The sequence below is a fragment of the Gouania willdenowi genome, chromosome 8 (genome assembly GCF_900634775.1).
Source record: "Gouania willdenowi chromosome 8, fGouWil2.1, whole genome shotgun sequence".
Taxonomy (NCBI): Eukaryota; Metazoa; Chordata; class Actinopteri; order Blenniiformes; family Gobiesocidae; genus Gouania; species Gouania willdenowi.
Genome location: NC_041051.1, coordinates 23,710,515 through 23,723,657, shown reverse-complemented (window position 1 = coordinate 23,723,657; position 13,143 = coordinate 23,710,515). Strand labels below are relative to the sequence as shown.

At 36.7% G+C, this 13,143-nt stretch overlaps 2 protein-coding genes across 6 annotated transcripts in view; one reads left to right on the top strand and one right to left on the bottom strand.

Annotated features, from left to right (window-relative positions):
* The window catches only part of LOC114468727 (cytosolic phospholipase A2 gamma-like), a 124,291-nt gene that overhangs the window by 37,282 nt on the left and 73,866 nt on the right, over nucleotides 1-13,143 (top strand). The gene's annotated exons all lie outside the window — the stretch shown is intronic.
* rbfox1 (RNA binding fox-1 homolog 1) overlaps nucleotides 1-13,143 on the bottom strand; it is a 60,165-nt gene that overhangs the window by 18,955 nt on the left and 28,067 nt on the right. For 4 of the 5 annotated variants that reach the window (XM_028455773.1, XM_028455777.1, XM_028455775.1 and 1 more), the window contains exons 2-6: nucleotides 12,746-13,045; nucleotides 5,522-5,668; nucleotides 5,390-5,443; nucleotides 4,440-4,532; nucleotides 1,283-1,343 (exon numbers count right to left, since the gene is read on the bottom strand). In XM_028455773.1, coding sequence (XP_028311574.1) covers nucleotides 1,283-1,343; nucleotides 4,440-4,532; nucleotides 5,390-5,443; nucleotides 5,522-5,668; nucleotides 12,746-13,045 — 655 coding nt within the window. The remainder of the gene's footprint in view (nucleotides 1-1,282; nucleotides 1,344-4,439; nucleotides 4,533-5,389; nucleotides 5,444-5,521; nucleotides 5,669-12,745; nucleotides 13,046-13,143) is intronic. The other variant, XM_028455774.1, reaches the window with a different exon arrangement.

Here is a 13,143-nt window from a genome sequence, read left to right as displayed (position 1 = left end):
CCCAAGTAAAACAACGCTAAATCATCTTAATTGTAATAATGTTACTTTTTAAAAAAAATAAATAGGACAGTGGTGTTTCATAAGGACAATCGATGGTTGGTTCTGGTTCCAACTCAGAGCACCTCCTCCTGTGACGCTCTCTCTCTGTCAGCAACAACTTCTTTTTTTCTAATCGAATACAAAGTGAGTGGCTCTCATCTAATCCGACAAGCACCTCAGGAGTGATTGCAGTTAAGACAGTGACGGAGACGACAAAGAGACGCAGAGCTCTGCTTCAGCTTTTTCAGCATTTGTATTCAGCTGAGCTGTGTTTATTATAAACTGATGATCAAGCCCAACAGCTGGACTACAAAATATTCACTGCATTCTGAATATACTGCAATATTATTGATATCCTAAAGCAAAAATACACTTGATATGTAAAATCCCTGCAGTTAGTCTTACGATATGTAATGTAATGTAATGTAATGTTCTCCTCCACTTCCTTCCTTAGTGCTGGGACAATATGGTTTCGTCCAGATTCAATTTTGTTACCATAGTTGGGTGTTGATTCCATATACTGGTATGTGCAAGCAAGTCATTGCCCAGAGGGGCGTATTGAGTTATTTATAGATTCTAAAAGTTTGGTTTCTAAGCTTTCCAGACACATAGAAATCGAAGAATACTTAAAGAAGTTATGGCCATTTGAATGTTTGTAGTCTACAAAGTAGTTCAATATGAAATCACATCTCAATTTTTTTTACTTACCTGAGCAGCCAGCAGGGGGCACTAGCAATAACTGTACATTTACATTCACATCCACAATTAATATCCATGCAGTCAGTAGTGTTTGATCTTAGCGCAGCAGCAGCATTCAATTCAACTTTATTTGTATAGCGCAAATGACAACGAAGTCATCTCAATGCGCTTATCAAAATATTAAAGAAACAGTTTGATTTGTAGGAGTTGATCTCGGAGTCTTATTTATGAGTTGATGCGTTGCCCGCAGTGGAAAGTAAACAATAGATTACCATCTTTGATTGTTTGATTAGTATGTTTATTTCGAGTGAGTAAAAACACAAATGACCAGCCAATAACAGCGTCCGAGAATGTGAACACACCCAACAGAAAACATGTAGATACATCTCAACATACTTTTTTCCTGCCCTTGCTGATCATCTGATCTTCTCATTTGTAATTATATCTTTCCTGAACTTACTCAGCTTTTTCATCTCAGTTTTCTGCTTCTCAGAAAAACCAAACATTATGGCAATTCTCAGTGGCCTAGAAAACATGTCCTTACCATTTGCATAAGGGTTGACAGTCTTCTTATTCGTCATTACTCGGGCTGTTGCATTGTTGACCTACAGCAGGTAAAGACGGGCTTTGATTAGTTCCCCATGCTGTTGTCTTCAGAGTTCTGCACTGGAGTAAAGTTAATCTCATGCACAGTTCACCAACAGTCAGAAACAAAGAAAGCAGTTCACTGAGAACAAACACACGTCCTTTCTGTGTTTTCAAATCCTGCATTCAGAAACATCCAGAAAGTCATCCAAAACAAACTGTGTTCCAACTCATTTGCAGCGACTACTTTGTGACAGTGTAGACAGCATGCGTTATCTGATGTAGGGACATTTCTGGAACACGCACACAAAGGAAAACACAACAGATGCAGTGTTGACGTGTTTTTTTTTGTTTTTTTTTTTAAATAAAGGCAGATCTTCATGCAGTGGTTAGATGAAAAAAACAAAACAACAAAAACAAAAATGAGAAAATGTCATTAAGGAAGGGGGAAAAAGAACATTATGCAATATCAGGCATATGGAAAGCTGTTTGAACATAGATGTGATATGAGTGATATTTACCAGAGTTAACCTCTGCTAGTACTCACATTTTCAGTACATGTACACTAGTGCAGAGTACACAGTTAGTGCCACTAGTGCTACATTTAGTCAGTAAAACGCTCGCAGAGAGCGTTACGCACCGAGTGTGTCCAACCGAGGCGCACAGTGATGCGCACCCTGCCTCTGTGTTTGTCCTTGTGAAATGCTGAATGAGCTTTTTCTGTGGAACCCCTTTCCACCTCTTTAGTCTGCCAGGTCCATCTTACTGAGCCATGGCCCTGAATAATGAGGAAGTTTGAGGAAAGTGGGCAAGAAAAAGTCCCGCTACGCAGTGGGATAGTATTGTATGTGGACTCGGTACTGCCTACTGTTGCATATCGACCCACTTCAATCACTGCATTTATGTGAGGAGTGTAAAGGTCAAATTGCTCTGATTTAATACACGATTCTCACCGACAATAACTGCAGTGCTCTAACTTCAACTGGTTAATAGCGCTGGTGTCTGTGGATGAGCTGCTATTTGCGCTGAGGCTTATTTCCATACGAGGGGGGCAAATTAGTGCAGGAGTAAATCAGTATTCCCTCATTTACATACATTCAAATCAGACCAGCGCTACTGGGCGTGGCGGCTCAGTTTGTGTCCATATCATGGTTTGCGTAACTCTGTGGGTCGCACAATGTCAGATTTTCTCTCATTTGCGGAAGGTTAGTTTTGCAAACTCAGCACAAACCTTTTAAGGAACTGGCCCAAAATCTCACTAGTCATACAAGCCGGCTGTTTTTAATTTTTTATGGTAACACTGTTTACTAGTCTACAGAGTACTAGTCAATGCAATATATTCTCAACTACTACTACTACTAGTAAATGAAGGAGACATTAAAATTAAATGCAAGCATGATCTTGCTTTCCCCGCCCCGCCTAAGGCTTACCAGTTGTAATAGTGACACTTGCAAACCTAATTTGACTAAACATACTCCAAATGTGAGTACTAGTAGAGCTTAACTACGGTTGACATCACATTTATGCTCAAATGACTTTCCATACCTTGTGTTATGAGAACAACTGTTGTGATGATAGCATTAGCATTCACACTGAGACGATAGCCTCCCTAATTCAATGCAAGGAGAAACGTGAAGAATAAAATAAATCAACCAAGTCAATCAGTAACCTGCAAATACATTCCAAGTTCAAACAACCAAAACTGAGAATGATCTCAATCTCAGATTGATATGCACATTTGAGTCTCAGTCCTTATTTTTCACACACGCTGCTTGAGTAAAACGCTGAGTAAATGCACACACACTCCGACACTCAAGAAAACAAGAATCATATCAATATCCAACCACAACTCAAAAGGAAATGGCACGTGAAGAGTCAGCGTAGCAAACGTTCCAAAACGAGGAGACAGAGGAAATGCTTGTAGAGGGACTTGCTGGCCAAACACTTACCATTCCCATACCTTTGGCCCCGCCCACTTGTTTGTGTAACAGTGATGGATGGGGGCTCTACACAAGCTACCATTGAGAGGATGGTGGGAGAGGATGGGATGGGAGAGGAATTAGCAGCGTCTCATTCAGGTGGCCAAAACAACTTTATCATCATTCCACTGCACACTACACACTCTACCTGAGCTTCTCCCAAAGCACATCTTTGAACGTTAGGTGTGGCAGCGAGTGAGAACGATGGTGGGTGGAGCAAGGCGCCAAACAAAAGCCTTCTCTGCTAGGGTTTTTACTACAAAATATTACTTCGGGTTCCAAAGGAGTGGAACATTTCCGCTAAATTTCCACAGGAATTTAAGCTTAATAATTTTGGCAATACTCAAAAACAGAAACTTTTCATGGTAATGATAATATATTACTAGGAAGCCAAACATAAATATTAGCATCCATTCAAAATAATTCTAAACATTTCAATAATTGTCAGTAGAACTTATAATGAATATATGATACAACTATCTGAGATTGGTCAGCATCTTGTTTTTTAGGACTGACACTTGATTGAACATTCTGTTCTTTCACAATAAAAGCATAAATGTTGAGTAAAATATGACTCATCTGCTTGACTTTTGCTATAATCAGCGTTAGGAGTGCAGGGGCTGTGGCCTCAGTAGGCAGTGTGCCATGGGCATGTGAATGAGGAATAGCAAAGATGTTCTCACACTCGACAAAAAATGTTATTTAAGTAAAAAAAGATCCGACAATAAATATTTAGTATATTATGTTATAGCTCTCCTTCAATACGCTGCTTTGTTGATGGGTTGATATTTTGTACTGTGTGTGTTAAGATAAAGGTGATTTCCTAATAAACATGTGGCGTGTAACTGCTTTAATGAATGAATCGTTTCAATTCACCACAACCTTCACAGCATCCTGATCACAACAATGTCTTTCACTCATTACCACAGAGTAAAGTCAGTGGTTAAGCACAAAAATCAACAAGAAAGCAAGAGAGCAAACAGTTTGTTTCTATACTTTCATCTCTTTGTGTTTCAATTTGTGAAACTGCACAAGTTAAAGGAAGGTGAGATGAGTCGGTAAGAAATGATGTTCAAACACAGAGCAAACAAACAGTTGTTTCCGTGGTGTGGACAAGCAACATTTGAAAGCATGCACCTCAATTTTCCGCCCTTCCACCACGGTGCTGTGAAGCTTCTCTCTCGCCCTGTCAGCGTCCACGCTGTGTTCAAATGTCACAAAACCAAACCCCTGGACACAAAACACAGAGAAAGAGAAAAGCCCACTGAGTTTGTTAAAAACTGAAAATAACAGCAAGGACTTACATTATTTGTAATAGAAACAAAAACATTCTACAAAAATAAATAAAAAAATACTACTATTTACTAGTAGTCGTTAGACACAATTTATATAATTGAACTGATTTTCCCTGTATGCTGTTATGTAAACAATAAATAATTTAAAGTTATTTGCATTCATGTTTAAAGATTACAAATGTTCTCTTGATAAAAAGTTAATACATTGTAACAGTAACTGCACGTTTGTGTTTTTTTTTTCTAATACTGTTTGTGTGTTATTTGCACACTAACACATTTTCAGTAACACTATTCAGCTTTCGATTATTATTATTCTGTATTACCCTCATTTTACATGGTGTGAAACACTAATAAAACTCAGTGAATGAAAGAAATGAAAAAAGTTAAAGGTGGTGAGGTTGTTAGGGACAGTGAGCGTTGAGGACAGTCAGAGCAGAAATCTATACTTTTAAATATTAATTAATCTCTGAAAAAGACTGACGTTGTTCTGAAGAGGACGTTTTAATATCCGTGCATTGATCTACATCCACCTGTGCAAAGACTTCATTAACTTTGAACATTTTTTTTCTAATATCAAAACACACAATAATGAGGTTTGTTATTGACACGTTCTTTCTCTTTCATTCACTTCAGACTTTTGTTTTGGAACTTAAAATTGTTCTCATACATCTCTTATACGAGTCATTTTTCTTGCTTGAGCTAACTGCATTGAGATTGAACACAGATACTGATTAGGTTGAATAAGAATCAATTAAAATCCGATTTGAAGTGATTTGATGGGTTTTTGTATACCTTGGAACCTCGCTCATTAAAGATGATTTCCACGTCCAGGATTTTGCCAAATTGCTGTAAAAGACAGACAAAATAATGTGTGGATGTGAAGTAACAGAGCATCAGATATAGAAAACCCTTTGCTGTACTTACACCAAACATTTGCCTGAGGTCGGGATCTCTGAACCTGAAGGGGATGTTGGACACGTGCAGTCTCTTGGGCTGGGCCTTGCTGTCTGTGCTCTCTGATAGTGTCTGTGGTTGGGAGTGACAGTCAGTCTGGGCAGCATCATCTGTCTGCTGGGTGAGACATAAATGTGAGGGAAGCACTTATTAGCACTGTACAAGAACCTTGATCTGACATGGCTGATGTAAGAGCATTGGTTCAGTGCAGGTTATTAGTCGCAATGTTTGAAGTTAATTTAGATGCATCGTCCCTCTTCCACTGCTTGTCCTGTCCTAGCAGAGAAGGCCAGACTTCCCTCTTCCCAAACGCTTTGTCTGGCTCTTCCAGAGATGTTCCAAGGCCAGTTCGTTACTATCAATTCAAAATACTTGTAGAATAATCACAAAAAATCAGAATCACATTATCGAAATATATTTACAGTCTTGTGTTAATGCCAAGTCGGATTTCATCTATTAAACAAAAAAAACATTTTGGTTAACTCTTCTTCTTCTTCTTCTTTTTCTTTTTCTTCTTCTTTTTCTTTTCTTCTTCTTTTTCTTCTTCTTCTTCTTCTTTTTCTTTTTCTTCTTTTTTTCTTCTTTTTTTTCTTTTTCTTTTTCTTCTTTTTCTTCTTCTTTTTCTTCTTTTTCTTCTTCTTTTTCTTCTTTTTCTTTTTTCTTTTTCTTCTTCTGAAAAATCCCCATGTTCCAAAATCTCCTTAGTGGCAAATACAGACTAATCACCAAGCCTCTAAAGATTAACATTTTAAAAATTCACAACAAATCAACCACATGTGTTACAGAGTTTCACCAAAATGTACCCTCAACCCTAAACAAACTTTTTGTACGTTTAAACCTATTGTACATTTTGAAGTCGATCACTCTTCGATGGTAAAACTTAATGAACCCATCACTCCCCTAAATTTTTGCTTTATTTTGAAATTAAGTGAAAATCTCAAGAACTCTCGTCAAGACAATTGAAAGGGCAACGACTGCTATTCACAAAATCAAGTCAAAGAAGGGTGAAATATTTACAGACCCAAGAGATATTAACAATTGCTTTTAAAGAGTTTTATTCAGGTCTCTGTGCCTCGACTTCTGCCTCAACTCAACAACAGAAATCAACAACTCTTGGAAAATTACTTTTCTTCTGTTGAGTTCAAAGGTAATTTCAAGATATCTTATTCACTTCTAAAGCAAATATCTGTCTTTTCACTAAAAATGAAAAACATCACCTATACATCAGGCTAACTATTGGCTTATTTCTCTTCTTAACGTGGATCACTAAATTATAACAAAAGTATTAGCCTCCAGACTAAATAAATGTATCGACAAGACTTTTATTTTGAAAACAACACATTTGTATCTTTTGGTCAGTCGAGTATACAATTACATTTCCCTCACTCCAATGTTTTTTCGTTATATATAATGTGACTAAGGCACTTTGTAAGAAAAAGTTTTCCTAATTTTGAGTCTTATCCAAAAAGACACACACTTTTAGAATTGCTCTCTCTTCCACCACAGAGTAAGAGGCTCATCACTAAATTTGTGAGTGTTATGTCGGAAGATATTTAGTTTTCCAATTGTACTAATGGGGAAAGTGAAATGAATGTTGAGCTGTCTGGCGAATCTCCCGAATTCAAAGTTGTTCAATTAGAAGCAGACATCGATCCATTCAGTTTAAAGTGATTCATTGCTTCCATTACTCCAAAGTCATACTACATAAGTCTTATCTTCTGTTTGTGATAAATGTAACTCAAAACATGGTACATTATTTCATCTACTCTGGGAATGTCCAGCAATTCATCAGTTTTGGGTAAAAGTATTTGTCTTCTTGTCAGAGGTTTACCCGAGGACTCAAACTCCTGATAGAGATTCAGCTTCAGATTGTTACACAGGAATCCATTTACATATTCAAAGAGATCTTTTAGAGGATACAGTTCTTGCAAAAAGACTGATTCTCAAAGAATGGAAGACACCAACTCCTCTGTGCTTTAGAAAGTGGTTAAAGGAGTTGGTTTTAGTGTTGAGAAATAACAACCTTCAATGTAAATTTAAATGTGGGGAAACTTTTTTGCAACATTTTGATGTACTTTGAACACATGCTGCTGTGGTAGATGAATAGACTGGTTCCCAATTACAATTTGCACATGTGCCGTGACCTTTTGACGCCATTTGGACAAAACTACATGACTGCTCGCTTTTCTTTATTGTTTTGTTTTGGAATATTTATTTTATTAAATTCATTAGAATGAATATTGAGATGTAGCTAAGTGTGGGTTTTGAGCTTTGTTGTGTTTATTTTTTTTTCTTGGCTCTAAGCTTGATATCGAGAATCAAGATATATTGCGATTTCTGTTTTGGCGACAAAGAAAATCGCAGTATTGCCTATATTAATATACAGTATGCCTTTCCATTTGCCTGGGCCTTTCATCAAGACACTGAAATTCAGCTTCAGAAAAATACACAAAAGGACAACAAAATCAACAGGGAAATATATAAAAGGAGACAAAATGGCAACATATGACTAACAATACACGAAATAGCAGAAAGATATATATACTGTAAAAAGACAACAATGACACACATAATGGTAAAAAAAAGAACCCACAAAATTAACCAAACTATTGGACAAAAACAACTTGACATAATTTGAAATTAATTAAAAAATAAACAGAATTACAAGAAAATTACACAAGACGACTAAAAAATTACCAGAAAAGTACATTAAACCAAAAATGTCTCAAAAACAAACAAAACAACAAGAAAACGGTCAAAGCCATTGTGCGTTCCTTTAGGCAGCAAAACAAACAAAAATATACAAAAAAAAAGGCTTTAAAAAATGACAACAAAACACACACAAACTGTGTTTATGCTCTGATTGTTCATTATTCTAACGTTGACATGATTGTTGATCATGTGACCCTCAGATCAGATACAATCACATTTTGCTGCTGTGATAAAAGTTGCTTTTCTCTGCCTTAAAGGAACGTATTTCCATCAGAAATCATGACCATCGGTGAGGGTATGAACCTATATGGACACTAACTCCAGAGCTTTGCCTTTTGTCTCCAGGCTTTTTCAGGCTTCAGTTTCTAAGCTTTCTAGGTCCAGCTTGGCCTGGCTCCATCTATCCACAGCTTTAAATGTTGCAGACGGACTAAAAAACACCTGATGGCTCTGAATATTCACCTTCACGTCCTTGTTCTTTGATCAGGTTTTATTTTCAGCTCAGGATTCCCCAACAGTTGTTCAATGACTCATTTCAATAAAACCACCTTCCTCCTTCTGTGCTCACCTTGTCCCTGCACATATTTTATCATTTCCATATCTTTGACTGGATTCTCTTTTCAGACAATCCCCAACTCCCATTGGCTGCTGTTTTTACCTCTGATGTTATTTTAAGATTCCTTTGGATTCCTCCTTTAAGCTCCATATGTTACCTCATGTTGTCTGCTTCTTTCCATCAGACACATCGATTCAATTTCACACATGTTCCTTTTATAACCATAGAATTTGATTGTTAATGTTATTATGTATATGGTGATGTGGTTGTCACACAAAACCAGAGTTCATGACTGAAGGATGGTTTACTTTCACTTTCATCATCATACTTCTGAGCTGGCAAATGTAGAGCACCTATTCCTGCCAAAAATCAATTCACTTTCTGTTCTAAATAAACTCTCATTATTTTCTTAACTTAAAGGGGCTGAATAATTTTGCACGCCCAATTTTTCAGTTTTATATTTGTTAAAAATGTTTGAAATATCCAATAAATTTCGTTTCACTTCATGATTGTGTCCCACTTGTTGTTGATTCTTCACAAAAAAATTACAGTTTTATATCTTTATGTTTGAATGCTGAAATGTGGCAAAAGGTCGAAAAGTTCAAGGGGGCCGAGTACTTTCCCAAGGCACTGTATATTTAGTTATTAAACACTCATTTTAGGAGTTGCTGCTTTCTCTGAAAAGCCACTCTACAGAACTCAGTCACATATTATGTCCCTAGGAGGAGAAAAAGCCAAAAATGGCTCATATTTTGTTTGTTTGTTAATAAATGTGTCCGTGTGGCATTTTGCATCAGCAAATTTAACCCTGAATTGTCGTTCTGGTCAGACTTTATTGGGTTAGAAACATCCAGATTTATATTGCATATCGCCATTTGGAAAGAATATAGAGATCTGAATTTTGGTCCATATCACCCAGTCCTACTTGGAAGATGAAAAATGCCTATAAAGAGAATTTAAATACATACATAAATAAATAAGAAAATTAGCTCAATTGACACCAAACTGTTTACAGCTCATCTTCATACCCTCCTACACAAACCACCCATACACATTTATGATTTATCAAAAATTGAGCCTACAGTGCAATGTCTTATTATGTCTTTTTTTAATCTCAAAAACATAATTTTTTGAACAACATTTTGACTTTTATTGTCATGCAAACAATTGGAGTCAATGCAATGTAGTTTTTCATTTACAGAGCAAATAAATCATTGTCTAAAACATGCTGTCGAGATGCAGTTTGTGTATTTTTGTCTTAATAAATGTACAACGTACTAGAATTACATTTTTCATCAGTATAGTCAGTCCAACCTTTACAGGCTGAACGCCAGCTAAAAATACAGCCCTCGTGTGTATATTTGTGTGTTGGTGTAGGTGTAGCTTGAACAAGAAGCAGATTGCAGGCTGGGTACAGTGTAAACCAGCACATATGTAGTTAAGTGTAGGCTACACACAACAGTAAGGGCAATATGTAGAAAGCTGCCGCCTCCACTTACTGTGACACCAAATGAACAGTGAGACCAAGTGTTTGCTCTCACGGAGACATTGATGTGTGATCTGCCAAGTGAGTGTGGAGCAGTTTCAGACATATTGGAGATCAAAACGAACATCATTACTCGCAGCAGCCTCTCGAGTATGTACAATATAATTAGAGGAGACGTTTCATTTGTATCATCTTCCCAATCCTCTTCAGTCTCGTTCAATCCTGTTTAACCACAGATCAACAGCAAAAAGTCCACAAAACGATAGAAAAAAAACTGCTGTGTAGAAAAGTTCAGGGCCAGACAATTTTGAACAAAAAAAAGACAGCTGTTAGCGTTTAAAAGCAGAATTTGTATTTTTATGTATTCCATTCATAAAAAAGAAAAAAAGTCAATTTCATAACATAAAAGTTTACAAACTTCTGAATGAAAGGGAGCAGAAAGAAGAATAATCTTGAATTTGAATTCAAAATTGTAGTTATTAAGACCAAAATCTGTTGGCTTCATAGGTGAAATATGTTTGAATCTTTTATAAACAAAACATTTAAACATGTTTTTAAAAATGCCATTTTTGATTGGCTTCAGTTGCATATTAAAAATGTTGTAAAAAATTCAGTTTAAGAATTTTTAAAGATATTTTCCAAACTTTATCTACAATGACTCCAAAATGTTGTCATTTTATAATGAACATTGAAAATGTAGTAGCAAGAATTTGCAAGTCTATGTTACATTATGTGTGTGGATGGTTTGTGTAGGACAGTCACTTTAACAGACATTGTGACAGGAAATAGGTTTAATAATTACATTTTTCAATGTTGGGGCTACATTTTCCTGAGAGTTCCAAATATGTAGCACATTTGGTTGAATTGTTGTGGACAATTTTATTTTTTTAAATTTAGAGATTTGCTGGAACGCCACTTTTAGGATGATTGGCCTGTTTTTTGGGGGGATTGGAGCTTGCAACATGTAAATATGCAATTTAAAGAAAAAGTTATGATCTAATATTATCTAATATCTAAACCGTTGTGATTTCTTACAATGAGCAAATTAGTAGAATGTAATAATATATCATAAAAAATAAATACATAATGAATATGGATGAAAATTTAAATGCATGGTTTGTTTGTACTTTAATGCATTCAATTAATCCTATGTTATTTTGAGATTAAATGTCCATCAATATTTGCCAATAATAAATGAATTAACTCGATCAAATTATGGATGCTGTTGTTTCTGTTAATGTATTTTTTTTTATTAAAGTTTTGGGTAAAAAAACCAAACAAACAATGTACATCTACAATGAGTTTCAAGGACCAACCAAGGGGGAAAAACAAACTCTCTTGTGATAAACTAGTATTTATATGCAAAAAAGAAAGGGGGGGAAAGTCACATATTTCCAACGTTTATTGCCAATGGTGCCATTAATATTTATAAAAATGGACAGAGTAATAAATCCAGAGGCTGACTTGCTGCCTGTAAGGCTGCACTTGCATATGCAGCATGATAAATCTGTATGAATTGTATTGGAAGTGTTTTTCAAAAATGGCCCCATGGGCCTGTTGGCAATTGCCAATCCTGTTACTATTCTATGTCATCAAAAACATTCATACTAATACACAGAGAAGCAGACCAGGAAAAGCCCACTGGAAGAACTAAAGATCATTGTTTTTTTTTTTAGAAAAACTAAAATCCTTAAAATTCAACAAGCTGATCATTCCAACGTTCAGGTTAAAGAACAATTTAGACTCTTTGTTTTAGAGAAAGACATGGGCAGCTGGCGGCCTGCGGACCACACACAGCCCTCAGTCTTAATTTTTTGCCGCCCCAAAATAAACGTGGAAATGACTAAAAACAAAAAAAAAACATCCAAAATGACACAAAAGAACTACAAGAAGAATAGAAAGATACATAAAACATCACAAAGAGCCAAGAAATTACAGAAAATAACAGATGTTACAAAATTACAACAAAAATACACAAAGGGCCTGTACTATGAAGCTGAATAAGTATATCCAGGATGTCTCTTTGTTGGCTTCACTTAACCAAACATTCTCCATCACAGAGCAGCTGTACTATGAAGCAGATCATTAACACCTTCACTTAACCCAGGTGATTTCATCCTGGATCGATGCACATTCAGATAAAAACGGATGTTTTATGCAACCTCAGATCAATCACAAATACAGAGAAACCATGCAGAGCAACTTATGTCACAATTGAGAAATAACTCTTTAAAAATATGAAGAATTTAAATCTATAATTCAGGTGGAAAACAACACTGTTGCTGCAGCAAAATCAAGAAGGAAGGAATGCAGGCACAGAATTGCAGACTGTTAATGCTGAGGTACTTATTGGTCAGAATAGAGACCAATCGGAAAGAACAAAGGTTTTGTTTATTTTTGTACATTTTTGGAGTTATGTGCCATAGTAGAAAGGACTTACTGTTGCCGTCCCACTAACGGTCTGACTGGCAGCTTCTGAGCAGCTCTGCTCCCTGTGGCACTGGGAGGACTGGTACATGGTGAGTGGATGCTCGCTGAGAGAGGCCTGGACCCCGCTGTAGTCCTGCGCTGCTCCTGGGTGCTGGTGCTGGTGTGGGTGTTGGTGTTGGTGTTGGTGGGGGTGAGCATGTGAAGCTGTAAATTCTGTTGGGATGCTGTTCTGTGGAGGGGGGCCAAAGTGAGCCGACTGGTAGGCCTGGGCTAAGGATGGGTCCGTAGCTCCTGGAGTGTCCTGGTTACCCTGTAGGGACCAACAAGATTCATATTCATTCACTGCTCACTGTCTGAGGAAAAGAATACATCACCACAGATTGAGGTTTGAGAGGCAGTGGCTTTGCT